Below are 24,296 nucleotides of genomic sequence, written 5' to 3'. Positions count from 1 at the left end.
GGCAGCTGCGTTATGAGGCACTTAACTGGGCATTAATTGCCCACTTAAGAGCCTCAATTGGCAGCAGGGCAGGAAGGCTGTTCACAGGCCTTCCCGCCTCAGGCTTACATTCAGCAGAGGTAAGAAGGTGGCGTGGTCCCTCCCTGCCACCATCCCACCTGATTATATGTTCTCCCTGCCTCCAAACCCACCATGGGGGAGAGCTGAGTAGCGAACGGGCCTGTCACCACATGGAAGCATGACAAGAAAAACCATGCAGGTTGCTTGCCGGCTCCGGGTGGGGTCGGGGGTGGGGGTGGGGCTGGAGGGGGGTGCGGTGTTGTGGGGCAGGGTCACTTGTTAAAAGACACAGTGCCTCAATGAGGAACCCAACATCAGGAAGGGGAGGCCTGCTTACAGCCACCCCCCTGCCCTTGCTGCTGACGGTCCCACACACCCCCAATCCTGTGAGAGCCCTCCCACCCTCACCTGGGTCCAGCGCCACTGCTAGGCTTTGGGTGAGTGCTCCACCAGCAGCAGTCACTGCCTCTATAATTGGCACTGCTCAGTTAAAGAGCAACAAACTTGTGATTGGCTGGCAGCTCGGAGGGGGTGGGACTTCAGTCACTGGGGTCCTTGATCCCGTGAAAGGCCCGCTGCTGTCCAGTTAAGTGCCTAATTGGCACTTGAGTCAGCGGGCCTCCCACAGAAGGAGTGACACAGGGCTCTTGGCGGTGCTTTTGCCAGGGGTCGAGACACCCTTTGCATGGATTAAATTCCCCCTGAAGTCTACAGATGATACTTTTACATTATTGGTTTTACAGTTTATCCTTAAATATTACAGGACATGAATAGAAAATGTAAGTCATAAAGTTGTTGCCTCATGCAGTTGATCTTGTGGAATTTTTGTGCTGTAACCTAATTGGACCAGCCTCACCAGTACTGTGAACCCCAATACAATGCAGAAGTGCTTCAACCAGAAGTTGTTCGACAATGTAAAGAAGGAATTCGAGCGTAAAGTGCCTACATCCACAGTTTCTCTAAATTCTGGGGTTATGTCTCCCTTTTTTAAAAATGGGATTGGTTATGCTGACAAACAATTCTCTCCCGGTGAAAAACAATTTATATTTTAAGGATATCTACAATAAAATGGCCAACTACAGTACAACTGAGATATTAATGTATGAAAAGGCAGCAATTTTCATACCTGTTTCTTCAGGTGAACTCAGTGAAGCACTGTCCTGTGACAGGGTGGTCCAGCTTGCATCCTCATCACTGGGAGCCATGTTCTGCATTTTACTTAATGCACAGTCAGTTTTCCCTCCCAATCGGGGGGGATCTTTCTTTGTTTCAGGGCTGGAGGAAATCGTAGCCATTTGGCAATCTTCAGGACTGACAGACACACTTTCATCACTGGCCACATCATCATTCGTTGCAGTTTTATTGTGGGACGGGTTGGTATTTTCCTCACTATCAACAGGGTTGTTGCCATAATTTTGCTCTGACTCACGAGTGGATGACTCCAAGTCTGCATAGTAATTCAGAAAGCTCTTACTCTTCCTCGGCTGTGATGTCAAGGGCTCAGTGCCTGACACGTCTTGCAAGCTTGGCTCCTTGCCCTCTAATTTTTCTGAGATTATATTTTTGACAACATTTGCACTGATGTTTTTGTTCATGACCTGTTGGCCCTGCTCTGCTGCTTTCCGCAGCTGATTTTCTCCGTTCTTTGCCAGTTTCGAGTTGGCGTTATTTACTACAACAGGTGATGCTGTTGTGTCTCCCAGGCCCATTGCAGCCTGGATATTAGTCAAGGCATATTTCTTCCTGCACTTTGGAGGAGTGTTATTCTTGATTTCTGTGTTCTTTATTTCTGCGTTTACCAATTTGTTGTGGGAGGATCGAAGGTTAAGTGTATTTGGTGGAGTAGCTGAACTGTTGCGATTCACTACATCTGTTTGGTTGTTGGCGGTTGCAAGGAACATTGACATAGTGTCCACAGTGGAGTCAACTGCAGAAAGGAGAGGAAATCAAAATTAAGTCAATTATAAAATGCAAATTTCCTTGCAACAATCCCTAACTATAACATTACGACAAAATAGCAAAGTTCCAATTATGAGCTGTAATCTGTACTAGATTATCGGATCTCAGCCAACGTAACAGTATGGTCATTACAGTCAGCCAGTTAGGGAGAAGGATGGAGTAGATATGTTTCTGGATCAATCATTATCCAGTAACCCCTGAAGTGAGTGCGCGTGAGGATGCCTCCCACCCACAGGGTTGAATAAGCTGCTAACACCCTGTTAAGGCACTCATGATAAATGGCTACTTGAGTAAAAGGTTAGATACCCCAGCAAGGAGTCAATACCCTCGGGCCAAGAAAGGACGAGTGAAATGTGGCAGAAAATAAAGCTATATCTTAACTTTTACTAAACATAGTTTTGAAGAGCCTTCAATATAATATTTCATGGCTTCCCTAACATTTTTTTGTTCAACTACCAGAATATTTTTTATCAGAATGTCAACTATTCTTTGTTTCATTTAGGCTTTCTGTATTAATGACACTAAATTAATGGCGATAAAGGGCTCAACAACAACATATTTATATAGTGCCTTTAATGTAATAAAATGTCCCAAAGGGCTTCACAGGAGTGTCATAATGATAAATTAGACACAGCCACATAACGATATTAGGACAGATGGCCAAAAGCTTGGTCAAAGAGGTGGGATTTAAGGAACGTCTCAAAGGAAGAAAGGGAGGTAGAGAGGTAGAGAGATTTAGGGAGTGAATTCCACAGCTTAGGGCCTAGGCAGCTGAAGGAACTGCCACCAATCGCACAGCAATTAAAATCAGAGATGCTCAAGAGGTCAGACTTAGATGAGCGATATTTCGGAGGGTTGTTGGGGCTGGAGGTGATTACAGAGATTGGGAAGGGCGAGGCCATGGAGGGATTTGAAAACAAGGATGAGAATTTTAAAATCAAGGCATTGCTTTACCAGGAGCGAATATAGGTCAGCAAGAATGGGGGTGACAGGTGAACAAATCTTGATGTGAGTAAGGACACGGGCAGCAGAGTTTTACATGATCTCAAGTCTACTGAGGGTAGAATATGGGAGACCAGCCAGTTGTGCATTGGAATAGTCATGTCTAGAAGTAACAAAGGCATGAATGAGGGTTTCAGCAGCAGATGAGCTGAGGGAGGAGTAAAGTCAGGCAATGTTACGGAGGAGAAAATAGGCCATCTTAGTAATAGCGTGGACATATGGCTGGAAGCTCATCGTGGAGTCAAATATGACACCAAAGTTGCGAACAGTCTGGTTTAGTCTCAGACAGTTGCCAGGAAAAGGAATGGAGTCGATAGCTAGGGAACGGAGTTTGGGCCAGGGACCGAAGACTTCAGTCTTCTCTACTTTTAGCTGGAGGAAATGTCTGCTCATCCAGTATTACTGCAAGCACTGAGATGGTATTTTAAAGGAAATATACACAATTTCAGACATTTACATCAAGTTCCATTCCTAATTTTGACACAATGTCTGGAAAGTCTTTTGTTACTATTTGTGTGAAGTAAGGTGAAGAACATTAATTGCTATAATATTGAATTCCAAAATATTAAAATGAAAGAGTTTCAATTTACAAAAGGATACTGCAGCAATTTCACCCTAATTAAAAACAAAGAAGGCTAATGTACAACATAGTCATCGTCGCTTCAAGGAGACAGCCTTCACATAATCTTCATTGTTATGCAGTGCAATTCATCAACTGAACATTAAATTCCACAATGATTTATGTATGTATACGAATGTGTTGGGAAATCTCATTGTCTGGAATTGAAATTAGAACTATTGACCTTCAGTCTTTTAAAATTTGTGCAAGGAATTATTCAGTTTACCTTTGTAATCTAGACTGGAGTCCAAACACCAAACAGCAGAATTATTGCAGCAATGTATTATGAATGGAGTTGGAATGACCACAGGTAACAACACAATGCCAAAAGTATTTAAAAAACTATGTCCAATAATGAAACTATTTGCAGTAATGCTGGGTGACATAGTTAAAAATAATTTAAATCAGCATCAGATAATCAGAGTATTTTACTGGTGTGCTGACTCAATTATTGAGTTTAAATAGTTCAGATCACAATTTTTGGGGGTTTGATTATTCAATTTGCTTAATAAAACTGCAAATTTTCCTATCATTTAAATTCTTTTACGCTGCTATAAATTCCACCATTCTGGCTTGAAAATTCAAAGAATAGAACCATGCTATGGAGTACTTTAAGAGTAAGCATGTTAAAAGTTAAATTGCTACAACAGAGTTACATGCTGCTAGTGGAACAGCACATTCAACCTAGACTCAGGTCTGTAATTCTCTATTTGTTCAGTTCCCTCTCAGATATGAGTAACATTGACAAAGAACCAGAAACAAATTATCTGTCCATGCTCTCAGACAGTGGGTGTGTACATGCTGGGAAGAAGCAAATAGTATTTTAAAAAATCTAACACACAAAATTAAACAAAACATGGAGGCTGCTGATGGTAGTGAAAGAAATGTAAATAGACAATGGCAATAGTGGAAGCACAGCAACTAAGTAATAAAGAGCCAGGCAAGATACTAGTTACTATTTATTTAAATATGAATGCTTGTATGTATAATTAATATTCTTTGTTTTATCAAACTGATTCCCACAAATTGAGATCAGTACGCATCATGATTGCTCTCCCTTTGGGACATTCATCTAATAATTCGCAATCTAGAACATTTTTGTCAAATACTCTCAAAGAAAAAATCTTACTTTGACCTGGCAGCACTTCTGACAAGGATCACAGGACTTCAACAATGAGGATACTGGAGTATAGGTTATATGAAATCTGGAAAGAGGGATCATTCAATGAAACAAAAACAATCCAAAAAATAAATACAGAAACAAAGGCACCAAAGTAAGCATCAAATCACAAGCTTCATAGCAACAGGGAATAATGCAAAATTATTATGCAGATAGTTGACAGTCAACACCAAAAACGTTTAGACTGATGTTTCCATGTCCAAGTTAGCATAGAAGGGTTCAGCAAATGATACAAAATCTGTGAAGCAGCATGATATCCATACGCAAGTTGAAATTCAGGTTTCATGTACATTGCAATAACTTTTATATCCTGGTACAGCTTCTGTCCTTGTGCAGTTGAGAATTTGATGAACAATTATAAAATTTGGGAGCGCTGTTCACAATAGCAATCCATACAATTATTCAAAATCTTTAGAAAGTAATTTGTTACTGTACCATCAGGGATTTGATTAACCTTTTAAACATATAGAAACATAGAAAAATAGTAGGCCATTCGGCCCTTCGAGCCTGCACCACCATTCAATACGATCATGGCTGATCATCCAAACTCAGCACCCTGTTTCCACTTTCTCCCCGTATCCCTTGATCCCTTTAGCCCCAAGAAAAATATCTAACTCTTTCTTGAATATATTTAATGATTTGGCCTCAACTGCTTTCTGTGGTAGAGAATTCCACAGGTTCACCACTCTCTGGGTGAAGAAATCCCTCCTCATCTCAGTCCTAAATGGTTTACCCCTTATCCTTAGACTGTGACCCCGGTCCTGGACCATCCCCCCCCCCACCCCACCCATTGGGAACATCCTTCCTGCACCTCGTCTGTCCAGTCCAGTTAGAATTTTGCAGGTTTCTATGAGATCCCCTCTCAATCTTCTAAACTCTAGCGAATATAAGCCTGATCGACCAAATCTCTCTTCATACATCAGTCCTGCCATCCCAGGAATCAGTCTGGTGACCCTTCGCTGCATTACCTCTATAGCAAGAACATCCTTCCTCAGATAAGGAGACCAAAACTGCACACAATATTGCAGATGTGGTCTCACCAAGGCCCTGAATAATTGCAGCAAGACATCCTTGCTCCTGTACTCAAATCCTCTCGCTATGAAGGCCAACATACCATTTGCCTGCTGCACCTGCATGCTTACTTTCAGCGTCAGGACACAAGGACACCCAGGATTCGCTGCACCTCTCCCTTTCCCAATCTATCGCCGTTCAGATAATAATCTGCCTTCCTGTTTTTGCTACCAAAGTGGATAACCTCACATTTATCTACTTTATATTGCATCTGCCATATATTTGCCCACTCACTTCTGTCCAAATCACACTGGTGCCTTTCTGCATCCTCCTCACAGCTCACACTCCCACCCAGCTTTGTGGCGTCTACAAACTTGGATATATTACATTTAATTCCCTCATCTACATCATTAATATATATTGTGAATAGCTGGAATCCTAGCACTGATCCCTGCCCTACCCCACTAGTCACTGCCTGCCACTCGGGAAAAAAACCCGTTTATTCCTACTATTTCCTGTCTGCCAACCAGTTCTCTATCCATGTCAGTACCTTAACCCCAATTCCATGTGCTTTAATTTTGCACTCTAATCTCTTATGTGGCACCTTATCGAACGCCTTCTGAAAGTCCAAATACACCACATCCACTGGTTCTCCCTTTCTATTCTACTAGTTACATCCTCAAAAAATTCCAGCAGATTTGTCATGCATGATTTCCCTTTCATAAATCCATGTTGACTTTGTCCGATCCTGTCATTGTTTTCCAAGTGTTCTGCTATTACATCTTTTATAATGGACTCTAGCATTTTCCCCACTACTGATGTCAGGCTAACTGGTCTATAATTCCCCGTTTTCTCTCTACCTCCCTTTTTAAATAGTGGGGTTACATTAGCTACCCTCCAATCCGTTGGAACTGTTCCAGAGTCTATAGAATTTTGAAAAGTGACCAGCAATGCATCTACTATTTCTAGGGCCACTTCCTTAAGTACTCTGAGATGTATATTATCAGGCCCTGGGGATTTATCGGCCTTCAATCTCATCAATTTCCCTAACACCATTTCCCTACTAATACTGATTTCATACAGTTCCTCCTTCTCACTAGACCCTATGTTCACCAACATTTCTGGGAGGTAATTTGTGTTCTCCTTTGTGAAGACAGAACCAAAGTATCTATTTAATTGGTCTGCCATTTCTTTGTTCCTCATTATAAATTCCTCCCCCTTTCTGACTATAAGGGACCCACATTTGTCTTCATTAATCTTTTTCTCTTCACATATCTATAGAAGCTTTTACAGTCAGTTTTTATGCTCTCTGCAGTCTTACTCTCATACTCTATTTTCCCCTTCTTAATCAATCCCTTTGTCCTCCTTTGCTGAATTCTAAACTGCTCCCAATCCTCAGGGTTGCTGCTTGTCCTGGCCATTTTATATTTCTCCTCCTTGGATCTAATACTATTCCTAATTTCTTTTGTAAGCCACGGTTGAGCCACCCTTCCTGTTTTATTTTTGTTCCGGACAGGAATAAACAATTGTTGTAATTCATCCATGCACTCTTTAAATGCTTGCGATTACCTATCCACTGTCAACCCTTGAAGTAACGTTCCCCAATCTATCACAGCCAACTCGCGCCTCATACCTTCACAGTTTCCTTTATTTAGATTCAGGACCCTAGTCTCGGAATCAACTTTCACTCTCCAGCTTAATGAAGAATTCTATCATGTTATGGTCGCTCTTCCCCAAGGGACCCCGCACCACAAGATTGTTAACTAATCCACAATATGGGTAATCATGATGCCATGTCTATCAACCAAATCAACAATAAACTGCTTTCACAGAAAATAGCAAGCCTGCACTGACTCATTGCAATTTGAGTAAATCAACCTTCACTTCTAGGAGGAGTTCTCGATAAGTTTATCATTTTTAATGGTTATGAAGTGTGGATTACTACCACTTTGAAAATATATTTCCCATGTTCTGTGGTTAGGACTTGGCTGTGCAAAGGTGTATGCAACAGCAATGGTAAAACCATCCACGTGTATGCGCTACAACAAATGACAATCCTTCAAGTACCATATCACTATTGCTGTCTAGATAAAGAATCTCTAAAATTATTACCTGCATTTTGTGATAATTTCATTTCAGGAATAAAATATTTTGAACTCAATTATTTTTTCATGTTTAATATGCCCGAGACCCCAATTCATTTTACAAATATCAACCAGATTGAAGGCAATATTACAGATTCTAATCCCAAGTTTATCATGCTCAGTGGGCTATCAGTCCTATTTACCATTATGAAAACACATTACCCTTGCATCTATTAGTGCTTCACAGATTTAATTAAATTTTACAAAGGTTGTAAGTGCATTGAAGAAAAAGGTCAAGAAGCCATATTATGCATTTTCTTAAGCCTCTTTTACAACATTAAATATCATTAAAGTTTACAAAAACAAAATATTGCGGATGCTGGAAATCTGAAATAAAAACAGAAAATGCTGGAAATACTCAGCTGCTCTGGGTCTGGCAACATCTGTGGAGAGAGAAACTGAGTTAACACTTCAGGTCGATGACCTTTCAACAGAACTGGAAAAAGTTAGAGATGTTGCAGATTTTAAGCAAGTGAAAGGGGAGACGGTGGGTAAACACAAGAACACAGAAAATAGGAGTAGGCCATTCAGCCGTCTGAGCCTGCTCTGCCATTCAATGACATCTCTGAGGGGGAAGACGATGGCATAGTGGTAATGTCATTGAAGTAGTCTTCTAGAGGTCCAGGCTAATGTCCTGGGGACAAGGGTGCAAATCCCACCATGGCAGCTGGTGGAATGTAAATACAATTAATTAATAAATTCAATTAATTAATAAAAATCTGGAATTGAAAGCTAGTCTCAGTAATGGTGCCACGAAATTATCATAAATTGTCGTAAAACCCCATCTGGTTCACTAATGTCCTTTAGGGAAGGAAATTTGCTGTCCTTATCTGGTCTGGCCTATATGTGACTCCAGACCCACAGCAATGTGGTTGACTCTTACATGCCCTCTGAAATGGCCTAGCAAGCCACTCAGTTCGCAAGGGCAATTAGGGATGAGCAACAAATGCTGACTTTGCCAGCGATGCCCACATCCCACAAAAAGAATTTTAAAAATCATCTACTTCAGCACCACTTTCCTGCTCTATTCCTGTATTCTTTGATGTCGATCTCAGTTTTGAACATACTCAAGAACTGAGCCTCCCCAACCATCTGGGGCAGAGAGTCGGGAAGATTCACCACACTCTGAGTGAAGAAATTCCTCCTCATCTCAGTCCTAAATGGCATGCCCTTTATTGAGACTTTGTCCCCTGCAACTACCCTGTCAAGCCCTGTAAGAATTTTGTATGTTTGAATGAGATCACCTCTCATTCTTGGAAACCCCAGAGAATAAAGGTCCAGTCTATTTAATCTTTCCCCATAGGACAATCCCTCCATCCCAGGAATCAATATGGCAAACCTTCGTTGCATTCCCTCTATGGCAAGTATATCTTTCCTTAGGTAAGGAGACCAAAACTGTACACAATACTCCAGGTGTGGTCTCATCAAGGCTCTATATAATTGCAGTAAAACATCTTTACTCCTATACTGAAATCCTCTTGTAATAAAGGCCAACATACTATTTGCCTTCTTAATTGCTTGCTGTACCTGCATGTTAGCTTTCAGTGACTCATGAACAAGGACACCCAAGTCCCTTTGAAATTCAACACTTCCCAGCCTCTCAACATTTAAGAAATACTCTGTATTTCTGTTTTTCCTACCAAAGTGGATAACCTCATTTCTCCACATTGTATTCCATCTGCCAAATTTTGCCCACTTGCTTAGCCTCTCCAAATCCCCTTGAAACATCTTTGCATCCTCCTCACAACTCACACTTCCATCTAGTTTTGTGTCATCTGCAAACTTGGAAATATTACATTTTTAATCCCCACATCCAAATGATTGATATAGATTGTGAATAGCTGGGGCCCAAGCACTGATCCTTGTGGTACCCCACTAGTTACAGCCTGCCAACGTGAGAATGACCCATTTATTCCTAATCTCTGCTTTCTGTCTGTTAACCAGTTCTCAATCCATGCGAGTATATTTCCCCCAATCCCACGTGCTCTAATTTTCTTGACTAACCTCTTGTTTGGCACCTTATCAAAAGCTTTCTGAAAATCTAAATATACAACATCCACCGGTTCCCCCTTATCTATTCTACTAGTTACATCCTCAAAAAACTCCAACAGCTTTGTTAAACATGATATCCCTTTCATAAATCCATGTTGACTCTGCCCAATTCTACCATTATTTTCTAGGTGTTCTGTTATCACATCCTTTATTATAGATTCTAGTATTTTCCCTATGACTGACGTTAGGCTAACAGGTCTGTAGTTCCCTGTTTTCCCTGTTTTGGGGTCACAAATGCCACCTTCCAAATTGCAGGAACCATTCCAGAGTCTATAGAATTTTGAAACATGACCATCAAAGCATCTACTATCTCTACAGCCACCTCTTTCCACACCCTATGATGTAGTTCTTCAGGTCCAAGAGATTTATCTACTTTAATAAGTCCCATTAATTTTTCAAGTGCCTTTTTTAATAATAATATCTCGCAGTTCCTCATTTACGCTAGTCCCTTGATTCTCCATTATTTCTGGGAGATTTTTAGTCTTTTCCTATGTGAAGACAGACAAAAAATATCAATTTAGTTTCTCTGCCATTTCCCTATTCTCCACTGTAAATTCTCCTGACTCCGCTTGTAATGGACCCACATTTGTCTTTGCTAATCTTTTCCTTTTTACATACCTATAAAAACTTCTACAGTCCATTTTTATGTTTCTCACTAGTTTACTCTTTTATTCTATTTTACATAGGAACATACGAATTAGGAGCAGGAGTAGGCCATTTGGCCCCTGAAGCCTGCTCTGCCATTCAATAAGATCATGGCTGATCTGACTGTAACCTCAACTCCACATTCCCACCTACCCCCGATAATCTTCACTATCTACCTCTGCCTTAAAAACATTTAAAGATTCTGCTTCCACTGCCTTTTGAGGAAGAGAGTTTCAAAGACTCCACAGGCATGCTTTCCACCAAAATCAGCGCACTACTCCAGAACCTCCTCAGCTCTGCTTTTAACAGTTTTGATGGCATGGATCCACCAGTATTTCTTTAAGTAACTGAAACAGCTGCAGCAACTCATATTTGCCAATGGCCAGCTCCTAGATTCAATTCCCACATTCTGCTCCTGCTTGAACTCTGCAATTTTGTGATCTAGGGATGACTCTGGTCAGATGACTCTGTCTCTTATCTGGTTCCAACCAGTTTTGTCTCCCCAGAACCCTGATGATTTTTAGTTTCGTTTTAGATACAGTCTCCAAAAAAAACAAGCTTTGAAACCAGAGTCTGTGCACCCAACAGTACATTCAACAATCATCTCTTCAGACAACAGCTTGCACATGCTCCTCCACTGGCCTCGCAAACGAAAGACTCCATCACAGCAGAAAAACGACATACTGGAAGCGCTAGTATGGAAGGTAGTATCGTTGGAACAGATGTGCTCATGGTAGGGTCCTGAAGCTAATCACAAAACAATAGTCCATAGTAATGGAGGTAGGTGTATATATGTGAACAGCATATGAGGACAGCCTCAGGTTCAGTTATATGGTGGAGTAATGAGTAATCTCCTGACGTTTGTGATCTATACTTGTGTGATGGAGACAGCGAAACTGGGAGAATGGAATTGAGTTCCTACAGGAAGCAAGGTGAGTGAAGTGTAGTCAAGGTAGCCGCAAGGGTCAGTGGGTTTATAGTGAATATTGATTGATAGACCATCCCCAGAAATGGGAACAGAGAAGTCGTGGAAGGGAAGGGAAAAGGCTGAGATGGACCATGTAAAAGTTTGCACCATTTGGAAATGTATTTTTATCAGTTAGTCGTTTCTACAAAAATGTTTTTCCCTTTGGAGTATCACACAACTTACCATAATGTACTTTTAGGGTACTTTGATGAGTCAATCCTCTTACAACACTCTTGATGTACTTTCTCTAAGTGGATCTCACTTCCCTTATAAACGAGAAGCTGCATCTCTATATGTTTCTGCCCATGCAGAAAAACTTAGACGCTTCAGGACGTGCACAGTCCCAAATCATTGATGCTCACTGCACTTGATAGAAACAATAGCAAGCCAGCCATCCTACAACCTTTAGCCATTTTAGAACCTCCCCAGTTTTAGCTAGAAACTTATACAAAGCATAACATATTGTTAAACATTTATGAACAGATTACATCTGCCTTTATCTGCCTACATACAGTGACAGTATCATCGAATGTCAGTCTCTGTGCCACAGAAGTTCCTCCTTCCCTAATGAGGAGAGCACAATAATAGCATTAAATTCTGGATATCCCTAGCAAAGAACCAACATAGACACAATGGACTGAATGCCTCCCTTCAATGCTGCAAACCTCTAGGATCCTACAGCTTCATGAAGTATCTGATTGAAGGTCTGTTCCCAGGTATCTGTCAATGTTATAGTGTCCCTCGATCATTGGGAGCGATACAATGAACTTGAACCTCCAAGCTACCATTTGACACAAAGTCCCAAAGTTTTTCTCTTTTGGTTTGGATATGAATCTTATCATTGTCTCCCCAGCACTCTATTATTTCAGCTAGTTCTACAGATCCCCTGTAGTTGAGCACACAATGGCTTACCTGCTCCCATACCTCAACCAATACAGCTCTTCAGCCAGCCACAAACAAGAATATAGTAGAGATCTACCGGTGGGGGCTCTCCTTTAATTTGCTTTCTTTCTGCAGCTTCCCCACAGCAGTATGACAAAGATTGGGAATTCAGTGGCATAAGAGACCAAGCCGTGTCACACCATAGCACTGTGAATTAGTGCTCCAGTTTTGAAGGGAGTATTTTACTTGAACTATAAATGCACTTTTCTTAAGCACATAATTCATGATATTTGTACCTATAGTCTAGTATTATAAATGAGTGAACTGATGAGAATATGGGGTAGGTTTAAAGTGCACCATTTCTGCATTTTGATTATATAGGATAATTTCAACAGCAGAATTGAGTAGCATACATTGTTTCTCATTTGTAAGTTGCAACTTTGTTTGTGACTTAATTTTGTTTTGTCTCTAAAGAATCTTCCCACAGAATTTCTGTATCTTCCTTCCTGTTACAGGTACAGAAAATAGAAATGCCAATGCTTAAATTAAGTCTGATGAGCAAATTGCGCTTTTGAACACAATAAAGGTTTGGCTGTTGCAGCAGTCTGAAATCCAGGACAGATGTCCAGTTTCTGGCCAACAATTCAGTTCGCGTTTTCTCAGAGGAGCCATACATTTAGGGCGGCACAGTGGCGCAGTGGTTAGCACCACAGCCTCACAGCTCCAGCGACCCGGGTTCAGTTCTGGGTACTGCCTGTGTGCAGTTTGCAAGTTCTCCCTGTGACCGCGTGGGTTTCCGCCGGGTGCTCCAGTTTCCTCCCACAGACAAAGACTTGCAGGTTGATAGGTAAATTGGCCATTGTAAATTGCACCTAGTGTAGGTAGGTGGTAGGAGAATGGTGGGGATGTTGGAGGGAATATGGGATTAATGTAGGATTAGTATAAATGGGTGGTTGTTGGTCGGCACAGACTCGGTAGACCGAAGGGCCTGTTTCAGTGCTGTATCTCTAAATAAAAAAAAATAATAAAATACATCATTCAAGGGATCGGATCTGTACAATAGTAAGCATTTAACTTATGAACATAGGAGAAACAGGACAAGAATAGACCAACAGGTCCAATAAGCTCATCCCATCCAGTTGGCAGGATGATCACTGCATGCCACTCCCTAGCAATGCTTGGGAAAGGCAAAAAAACATAAGCCAGTTCAATAAAAACCTTGGGAAATATGAATTCACAATATTGTACTGCAGCTGGATCAGATTAATTCATTACACAGCTAGTTTTTCTAACAGTTAGCTGGGTCTGTGAATTAAGCAAAATTCAGTTCCATTCAGATAAAGCTGAGTTACTGAATCAGAGATATTGAGGTTTTATATTAGTCAGATTCTCCCTTGTGTCAAAACTAGCGATTGCACTGAGTGATCATCTAGTGGTCTGTAGGAAAGAAAATGCCAGCTGAAGAGGAGCTGAGAAAAGTTAATATTTGATTGCAGGCATCCAGTTTCACACACTAGTCTGCTTTTACACAATTGAAAGGCAGAGCAGGCTCAATGGGCTGAATGGCCTACTCCTGATCCTACGTCCCGATGTTGCTAGAAGAGAACTGAAAACCCAGATTTTACATCACATTATACAGAATAAAGTTCCTGTGATTAGATGGCCTGTAAAGAGGTTTAATCTTTTTGAAAAGAATATTTGACTGGCTTTGCCCTCATTTAGATTTTTACTGGTGGGGTCAATCTATGATTTTAAAATTATTTAGTTATTTTCCCACAATAAGTATGACATCCTTTGATTTATTACTGTTCAACAACTAAAATCTGCAGAATAGGAAAGATAAAATTGAATGCAAGAGGATTTTTTTTTTTAAACCTTCTTAACTGCAAGGAGGTGAATATTAGTTTGGAACATAGGAACAGGAGTGGCCATTTAGCCTCATGGCTGATCTGCCACGTAACTCCATATTCCCACCTTTGACCCAAACCTCTTAGATTTTTGTTAGCCAAAGGATCAATCTCAGATTTAAAATTATTTGATCATGCATCTATTCTCACTTGTGGAACAGAGTTCCAAACTTCTACCATCCTTTGTGTTGAAGTGTTTCCTAATTTCACTCAAAGGACTGTGTCTACCTTTTAGACAATGCCCGAGCTTTAGACTCCCCAACCGACGGAAATAGCTTTTCTCAATCTACACTATCTGTTTCCCTTAATATCTTGAAAACTTCAATCAAATGTCCCCTTAATCTTCTAAATTCCTGGAATACAATAAAAGCAAAATACTACAGATGCTGGAAATCTGAAATAAAAACTAAGTGCTGGAAACACTCAGCATGTCTGGCAGCACCTGTGTAGAGAGAAACAGAGTTAGTGTTTCGAGTCAGATATGACTTCTTCAGAACCAAAGGAGTGTAGAAATGTGGTGATATTTATGCTGTTGAAAGGGGGGAGAAGAGGGGAGAGGGAGGAAGAACAAAGGGAAGGTCTGTGAGACGGCAGAGGGCAGGAGAGATTAAATGACGAAGATGTTATGGAACAGAAGGAAAAGGGAGTAGTAATGTTTGCAGGAAAAGACAAAGGGCTGGATTTTGTGGAAGAGACAGGGCTCCTGGCACCGAGCCGAAAAGACTGGGGGAACACTGCCTCGGCCTTTTCGTGCCACCCACCCCTGCCCCCATCCTGGAGCGATCCTCCATTGTTTTCAAGCCTAAGTGTCCTGTGCCAGGATGCCCATCCCTTTAAAGACCAATTTAAAGCCAATCACAGGGCCGGTAGCTCAGTAGTATCGGCAGCACTACCGGGAACGGTGGCCACTGCCTGTACTGCAGAGGCCTTGGACCCAGACCCAGTGCTGGAATCCCAGACCTCAGGTAAAGAGAGACGGGGTCGCCGGGGCTCGTCTGCAAGGTGCCAGCGAGGAGGATAGGAAGGTGGGCGTGAAGTCCAGTGGGGGAGGTCCCCAGAGTAGTAGGTTTTGCTGGCCAGGGTCCTCCGTGGGCCACAGATAGCCACCCCCAAGCCCACAGGGAATGCGCCTCATTTTACAAGGCGCCCTCCCCACAGGGCAGAGGCACCTCCCACCGCACGTTACATCCCAGTGGCAGTGGGAAAAGGCCCTTAAATGGTCATTAATAAACCACTTAAGGGCCTCAACTGGCCTCTGGGCAGGAAGACCGTCGTCAGCCTATCCAGCCCCCAGCAAAATCGCTTAGCCCCCTGCCACCCGTCATGATTCTATGGGCCCCCAAGCTTCTGACCCCACCTCGGGGGGGCATAAAATCCAGCCCAAAGCACTTGTCCAGAGACAGTGTTAGTGGCAGAATAATGAACAGCTCTGTTCAAAAGCAAAAACATGAAAAACAAGTTTAAGACCAGCACATGATTGAAAAAAATCAAAATGTGGGTCATGTTCTGAAATTTTTGAACTCTATGTCAAGTCCAGAAGGTTGTAAAGTGCCTGACTGGAAGATGAGGTGCTGTTCCTCGAGCTTGCATTGAGATTCACTGGAACACTGCAGCAGGCCAAGGACAGAGATGTGGGCGTGAGAGCAAGGTGCCGAATTAAAATGCAAGAAATGGGAAGCTCAGGGTCATGCGTGCGGACCGAGTGGAGGTGTTCCGCAAAGCAGTCACCCAATCTGCCTTTGGTATCCTCAATGTACAGGAGACCACATTGTGAGAAGCAAATACAGTATACTAAATTGAAAGAAAAACAAGTAAATTTCTGCTTCATCTGGAAGGAGTGTTTGGGGCTTTAGGTGGGCCCTAATTTGTTTAATCTCTCCTTGAAATTTAACCCTGGGAGCGCAGGTACCATTCCCTCCAAGGCCAATATATCCTTCCTAAAATGAGGTGCCCAGAACTGCTCACAGTTCTCCAGGTGTGGTCTAACCAGGGCTTTGTACAGCTGAAGCATAACTTCTAACCCTTTTATTCTACTCTTCTAGATATAAAGAGCAGCATTCCATTAGCCTTTTTGACTATTCTCTGCACCTGTAAATGAAATTTTAACGATCTATCTACCTGGATCTTCAAGGCTGTTTGGAACTCCACTGTTTCTAGCCTTGTGTCTGCCTGTGTCTGTGTGGGTTTCCTCCGGGTGCTCCGGTTTCCTCCCACATGCCAAAGACTTGCAGGTTGATAGGTAAATTGGCCATTAGCAATTGCCCCTAGTATAGGTAGGTGGTAGGGAAATATAGGGACAGGTAGGGATGTGGTAGGAATATGGAATTAGTGTAGGATTAGTATAAATGGGTGGTTGATGGTCGGAACAGACTCGGTGGGCCGAAGGGCCTGTTTCAGATCTGTATCTCTAAACTAAACTAAACTAAACTTTCACATCTCACTTGGTAATTTTATGCTTCCGGCTACATTGCTTCCAATGCAGCCTATCTTCAGGTCATTGGCAAATTTGGATATATGGCTTTCTATTCCATCTTCTAAGTTGTTAAGATTTTCTATCCAGCTGCTATTTATTTCTGAATAGAACGCATTGAGGAAAATCAAGCAGAGAGGATTGTCTGCCTGTACAGGAGCCCTCCCATTTTTCTTCCATTAATTTCAATGGACTGAAAATTAAGCAGGTTCCCTTAAGCACTTGTGATCTTCCTGTCCAAATTTAGTGTCTACACTCCACTCAGGTAATGTTAATGCCAATGCAGTAAAAAATAAAAATCGACCTTGTAGCATGCCAAGTTGCACACAATATTCTATGGTCAACTCATTAGTATGACTATTCATAAGTTCATGTGCTGCTTTGACCTTGTACAGTGAAATAATCAAATTGAGAGGAATTTGTGTTTAAGATGAAATTTAACAGAGATGCAGACAATTAGAAGGAAGGGGGCAGTATAAGATGACATGAATCCTCCAGCTTTTGGAAAGGTTCAAAAGAAACTGTAACCCTTTGGTACATGTTGCCAAGGCTGAAAGGAAAAAGAAAAAGAAGTAACAGGCAAAAATGAAGTGAAAGAAAAGTCTGACTAACATGACTGAATATTTGAGGAGGTAACAAGGAGGGTCGTGAGGGTAGTGCATTTGATATAGTCTATCTGGATTTTAGCAAGGCTTTTCACATGGCCGATTGGTCATGAAAGTAGAAGCCCAGGGAATCATAGGCAAAATTGGCTCAGAGGCAGGAATTAAAGGATAATAGTCGACAGGCGTTTTTGTGACTGGAAGGTTGTTTCATGTGGGGTTCCGCAGGGCTCAGTTGTGGTACATATATCCATGATTTGGACTTGAATGTGTGGGTGCGATTAAGAAGTTTGCCCCAGATACAAAAATTGGCCATATAGTTGATAATGGAATGAGGTGATGATACTTAGTAGCTTTGGTGGGCATCCAATCTTTTCTAGTAGTCTGAAGAGACCACTGCTGCTGACGAGGTCAAAGGCTTTGGTGAGATCAATGAAAGCAATGTAGCGGGGCATCTGTTGTTCACGGCATTTCTCCTGTATCTGACGAAGGGAGAACAGCATGTCAATGGTCAATTTCTCTGCACGAAAGACACACACACTGTGCCTCAGGGTAGACGCGCTCTGCCAACTTCTGGAACCTGTTTAGAGCGACTCGAGCAAAAACTTTCCCCACTATGCTGAGCAGGGAGATTCCACGGTAGTTGTTGCAGTCACTGCGGTCACCTTTGGTTTTATAGAGGGTGATGATATTGGCATCGCGCATATCCTGGGGTACTGTTCCCTCGTCCCAGCACAGGTATAGCAGTTCATGTACAAAGAACAAAGAAAATTACAGCACAGGAACAGGCCCTTCGGCCCTCCAAGCCTGCGCCGATCCAGATCCTCTATCTAAACATGACGCCTATTTTCTAAGGGTCTGTATCTCTTTACTTCCTGCCCATTCATGTATCTGTCTAGATACATCTTAAAAGACGCTATCATGCTCGCGTCTACCACCTCCGCTGGCAACGCGTTCCAGGCACCCACCACCCTCTGCGTAAAGAACTTTCCACGCATATCCCCCCTAAACTTTTCCCCCTTCACTTGGAACATGTGACCCCTAGTAATTGAATCCCCCACTCTGGGAAAAAGCTTCTTGCTATCCACCCTGTCTATACCTCTCATGATTTTGTACACCTCAATCAGGTCCCCCCTCAACCTCCGTCTTTCTAATGAAAATAATCCTAATCTACTCAACCTCTCTTCATAGCTAGCGCCCTCCATACCAGGCAACATCCTGGTGAACCTCCTCTGCACCCTCTCCAAAGCATCCACATCCTTTTGGTAATGTGGCGACCAGAACTGCACGCAGTATTCCAAATGTGGCCGAACCAAAGTCCTATACAACTGTAACATGACCTGCCAACTCTTGTACTCAATACCCTGTCCGATGAAGGAAAGCATGCCGTATGCCCTCTTGACCACTCTATTGACCTGCGTTGCCACCTTCAGGGAACAATGGACCTGAACACCCAAATCTCTCTGTACATCAATTTTCCCCAGGACTTTTTCATTTACTGTATAGTTCACTCTTGAATTGGATCTTCCAAAATGCATCACCTCGCATTTGCCCTGATTGAACTCCATCTGCCATTTCTCTGCCCAACTCTCCAGTCTATCTATATTCTGCTGTATTCTCTGACAGTCCCCTTTACTATCTGCTACTCCACCAATCTTAGTGTCGTCTGCAAACTTGCTAATCAGACCACCTATACTTTCCTCCAAATCATTTATGTATATCACAAACAACAGTGGTCCCAGCACGGATCCCTGTGGAACACCACTGGTCACACGTCTCCATTTTGAGAAACTCCCTTCCACTGCTACTCTCTGTCTCCTGTTGCCCAGCCAGTTCTTTATCCATCTAGCTAGTACAGCTTGGACCCCATGCGCCTTCACTTTCTCCATCAGCCTGCCATGGGGAACCTTATCAAACGCCTTACTGAAGTCCATGTATATGACATCGACAGCCCTTCCCTCATCAATCAACTTTGTCACTTCCTCAAAGAATTCTATTAAGTTGGTAAGACATGACCTTCCCTGCACAAAACCATGTTGCCTATCACTGATAAGCACATTTTCTTCCAAATGGGAATAGATCCTATCCCTCAGTAACTTCTCCAGCAGCTTCCCTACCACTGACGTCAGGCTCACCGGTCTATAATTACCTGGATTATCCCTGCTACCCTTCTTAAACAAGGGGACAACATTAGCAATTCTCCAGTCCTCCAGGACCTCACCCGTGTTTAAGGATGTTGCAAAGATATCGGTTAAGGCCCCAGCTATTTCCTCTCTCGCTTCCCACATTAACCTGGGATAGATCCCATCCGGACCTGGGGTCTTGTCCACCTTAATGCCTTTTAGAATACCCAACACTTCCTCCCTCCTTATGCCGACTTGACCGAGAGTAATCAAACATCTGTTCCTAACCTCAACATCCTTCATGTCCCTCTCCTCGGTGAATACCGATGCAAAGTACTCGTTTAGAATCTCACCCATTTTCTCTGACTCCACGCATAACTTTCCTCCTTTGTCCTTGAGTGGGCCAATCCTTTCTCTAGTTACCCTCTTGCTCCTTATATATGAATAAAAGGCTTTGGGATTTTCCTTAACCCTGTTTGCTAAAGATATTTCATGACCCCTTTTAGCCCTCTTAATTCCTCGTTTCAGATTGGTCCTACATTCCCGATATTCTTTCAAAGCTTCGTCTTTCTTCAGCCACCTTGACCTTATGTATGCTTCCTTTTTCCTCTTAGCTAGTCTCACAATTTCACCTGTCATCCATGGTTCCCTAATCTTGCCATTTCTATCCCTCATTTTCACAGGAACATGTCTCTCCTGCACGCTAATCAACCTCTCTTTAAAAATTTCCCACATATCACATGTGGATTTACCTTCAAACAGCTGCTCCCAATCTACATTCCCCAACTCCTGCCGAATTTTGGTATAGTTGGCCTTCCCCCAATTTAGCACTCTTCCTTGAGGACCACTCTCGTCTTTGTCCATGAGTATTTTAAAGCTTACGGAATTGTGATCACTATTCCCAAAGTAGTCCCCTACTGAAACTTCAACCACCTGGCCGGGCTCATTTCCCAACAGCAGGTCCAGTATGGCCCCTTCCAGAGTTGGACTATTTACATACTGCTCTAGAAAACCCTCCTGGATGCTCATTACAAATTCTGCTCCATCTAGACCTCTAACACTAAGTGAATCCCAGTCAATGTTGGGAAAATTAAAATCTCCTATCACCACCACCCTGTTGCTCCTACATCTTTCCATAATCTGTTTACATATTTGTACCTCTATCGCACGCTCGCTGTTGGGAGGCCTGTAGTACAGCCCCAACATTGTTACCGTACCCTTCCTATTTCTGATTTCTGCCCATATTGCCTCACTGCTCGAGTCCTCCATAGTGCCCTCCTTCAGCACAGCTGTGATATCCTCTTTGACCAGTAATGCAACTCCTCCACCCCTTTTACCTCCCTCTCTATCCCGCCTGAAGCATCGATATCCTGGGATATTTAGTTGCCAATCATGCCCTTCCCTCAACCAAGTCTCAGTAATAGCAATAACATCATACTCCCAGGTACTAATCCAAGCCCTAAGTTCATCTGCCTTACCTACTACACTTCTTGCATTAAAACAAATGCACCTCAGACCACCACTCCCTTTGCGTTCATCATCTGCTCCCTGCCTACTCTTCCCCTTAGTCACGCTGACTTCATTATCTAGTTCCTTACAGGCTTTCGTTACTACCTCCTTACTGTCCACTGACCTCCTCATTTGGTTCCCATCCCCCTGCCACATTAGTTTAAACCCTCCCCTACAGCGTGAGCAAAAGCACTCCCAAGGACATTGGTTCCAGTCCGGCCCAGGTGTAGACCGTCCAATTTGTAATAGTCCCACCTCCCCCAGAACCGGTCCCAATGTCCCAAAAATCTGAACCCCTCCTTCCTGCACCATCTCTCAAGCCACGCATTCATCCTGACTATTCTTTCATTTCTACTCTGACTATCACGTGGCACTGGTAGCAATCCTGAGATTACTACCTCTGAGGTCCTACTTTTTAACTTGGCCCCTAACTCCCTAAATTCTGCTTGTGGGACCTCATCCCGTTTTTTACCTATATCATTAGTGCCTATGTGCACAACGACAACTGGCTGTTCACCCTCCCCTTTCAGAATGTTCTGCAGCCGATCTGAGACATCCCTGACCCGTGCACCTGGGAGGCAACATACCATTCGGGAGTCTCGTTTTCGACCACAGAACCGCCTATCTACTCCCCTTATAATCGAATCCCCGATGACTATAGCCCTTCCACTCTTTCTCCCGCCCTTCCGAACAGCAGAGCCAGCCACGGTGCCACGAACCTGGCTACTGCTGCCTTCCCCTAGTGAGCCATCTCCCTCAACAGTATCCAAAATGGTATACCTGTTTTGGAGGGAGATGACCGCAGGGGACTCCTGCGCTGCCTTCCTGCTCTTTCTCTGCCTTTTGGTCACCCATTCCCTTTCTCCCTCAGCAATCCTAATCTGCGGTGTGACCAATTCGCTAAACGTGCTATCCACGACCTCCTCAGCATCGCGCCTGCTCCAAAGTGAGTCCATCCGCAGCTCCAGAGCCGTCATGCGGTCTAACAAGAGCTGCAGCTGGACACACTTCCTGCACGTGAAGGAGTCAGGGACATCAGCCGTGCTGAGAGTATAGCAGGCTTGGCACTCTTGATTATTTCAGGGGCTTTTCCGCTGGCTAGAGAATCAATGGCATCATTGAGTTCCGATTTGGTTGGCTGTATGTCCAGCTCATCCATGACTGGTAGAGGCTGGGCTGTATTGAGGGCAGTTTCAATGACAACATTCTCCCTGGAGTACAGGGAAGGCACAATTCAACATGGTGGCTCCTCATCAGAGCCCTTTCCTATCCTGAGTGGCGTGAAACAGGGCTGTGTTCTCGCACCCACACTTTTTGGGATTTTCTTCTCCCTGCTGCTTTCACATGCGTTCAAGTCCTCTGAAGAAGGAATTTTCCTCCACACAAGATCAGGTGGCAGGTTGTTCAACCTTGCCCGTCTAAGAGCGAAGTCCAAAGTACGGAAAGTCCTCATCAGGGAACTCCTCTTTGCTGACGATGCTGCATTAACATCTCACACTGAAGAGTGCCTGCAGAGTCTCATCGACAGGTTTGCGGCTGCCTGCAATGAATTTGGCCTAACAATCAGCCTCAAGAAAACGAACATCATGGGGCAGGACATCAGAAATGCTCCATCCATCAATATTGGCGACCACGCTCTGGAAGTGGTTCAAGAGTTCACCAGTAACCTGTCTCTAGATGCAGAAATCAACAAGTGCATGGGAAAGGCTTCCACTGCTATGTCCAGACAGGCCAAGAGAGCATGGGAAAATGGCGCCCTGACACGGAACACAAAAGTCCGAGTGTATCAGGCCTGTGTCCTCAGTACCTTGCTCTATGGCAGCGAGGCCTGGACAACGTATGTCAGCCAAGAGCGACGTCTCAATTCATTCCATCTTCCCTGCCTCCGGAGAATCCTTGGCATCAGGTGGCAGGACAGTATCTCCCAACACAGAAGTCCTCGAGGCGGCCAACATCCCCAGCTTATACACACCACTGAGTCAGCGGCGCTTGAGATGGCTTGGCCATGTGAGCCGCATGGAAGATGGCAGGATCCCCAAAGACACATTGTACAGCGAGCTCGTCACTGGTATTAGCCCCACCGGCCGTCCATGCCTCCGCTTTAAAGACGTCTGCAAACGCAACATGAAATCCTGTGACATTGATCACAAGTTGTGGGAGTCAGTTGCCAGCGTTCGCCAGAGCTGGCGGGCAGCCATAAAGACGGGGCTAAAGTGTGGCGAGTCGAAGAGACTTAGTAGTTGGCAGGAAAAAAGACAGAGGCGCAAGGGGAGAGCCAACTGTGTAACAGCCCCAACAAACAAATTTCTCTGCAGCACCTGTGGAAGAGCCTGTCACTCTAGAATTGGCCTTTATAGCCACTCCAGGCGCTGCTTCACAAACCACTGACCACCTCCAGGCGCTTATCCATTGTCTCTCGAGATAAGGAGGCCAAAAAAGAGTTGATAATGAAGCTGTGGACTACAAGAAGATATCAATGAACTTGTCAGGTAGGCGAAACAATGGCAAATGGAGTTCAATCCAGAGAAGTGTGAGGTAATGCATTTGGGGAAGGCTAACAAGGCAAAGGCATACACAATAAACTGTAGGATACCGAAGTGTAGTGGAACAGAAGGACCTTGGGAGTGCATGTCCACAGATCCCTAAAAGTGGCTGGACAGGTAGATAAGATGATCAAGACGACATACGGGATACTTGCCTTTATTAGCAAGGCACAGAATATCAGAGCTGGGGGGTTATGCTGGAACTGTAGAAATACTGGCCAGGGCACAGCTGCAGTACTGTGTGCAGTTCTGGTCGCTGAACTACAGGAAAAAAAAATTTTAAATTCGTTCTAGGGATGTGGGCATCGTTGGCTAGGACAGCATTTATTGCCCATCCTTAATTGCCCTTGAGAAGGTGGTGGTGAGCTGCCTTCTTGAACCACAACGGTTGGTGTAGGTACACCAACAGTGTTGTTAGGAAGGGAGGTCCAGGATTTTGACCCAGTGACAGTGAAGGAACGGCGATATAGTTCAAGTCAAGATGGTGTGTGAATAGGAGGCAGCCTTGCAGGTGGTGATGTTCCCATGCATCTGCTACCCTTGCCCTTCTAGGAGGTAGAGGTCATGGGTTTGGTTGGTGCTGTCGAAGAAGCCTTGGTGAGTTGCTGCAGTGTATTTTGT

The 24,296-nt window shown here is 43.5% G+C and overlaps 1 protein-coding gene across 9 annotated transcripts in view; it reads right to left on the bottom strand.

The window, feature by feature from the left end:
* LOC137372424 (amyloid beta precursor protein binding family B member 2-like) overlaps window positions 1–24,296 on the bottom strand; it is a 451,769-nt gene that overhangs the window by 279,310 nt on the left and 148,163 nt on the right. For all 9 annotated transcript variants that reach the window (XM_068036322.1, XM_068036315.1, XM_068036330.1 and 6 more), the window contains 2 exons: window positions 4,770–4,845; window positions 1,187–1,987 (listed from right to left, as the gene is read on the bottom strand). In XM_068036322.1, the coding sequence (XP_067892423.1) occupies window positions 1,187–1,967 (781 nt within the window). In that variant the 5' untranslated portion in view covers window positions 1,968–1,987; window positions 4,770–4,845. The remainder of the gene's footprint in view (window positions 1–1,186; window positions 1,988–4,769; window positions 4,846–24,296) is intronic.

The sequence above is a fragment of the Heterodontus francisci genome, chromosome 1 (assembly GCF_036365525.1).
Source record: "Heterodontus francisci isolate sHetFra1 chromosome 1, sHetFra1.hap1, whole genome shotgun sequence".
Lineage (NCBI taxonomy): Eukaryota > Metazoa > Chordata > Chondrichthyes > Heterodontiformes > Heterodontidae > Heterodontus > Heterodontus francisci.
Note: the sequence above shows the minus strand (reverse complement) of the source record. Positions and strands in the feature narration are given on the sequence as shown.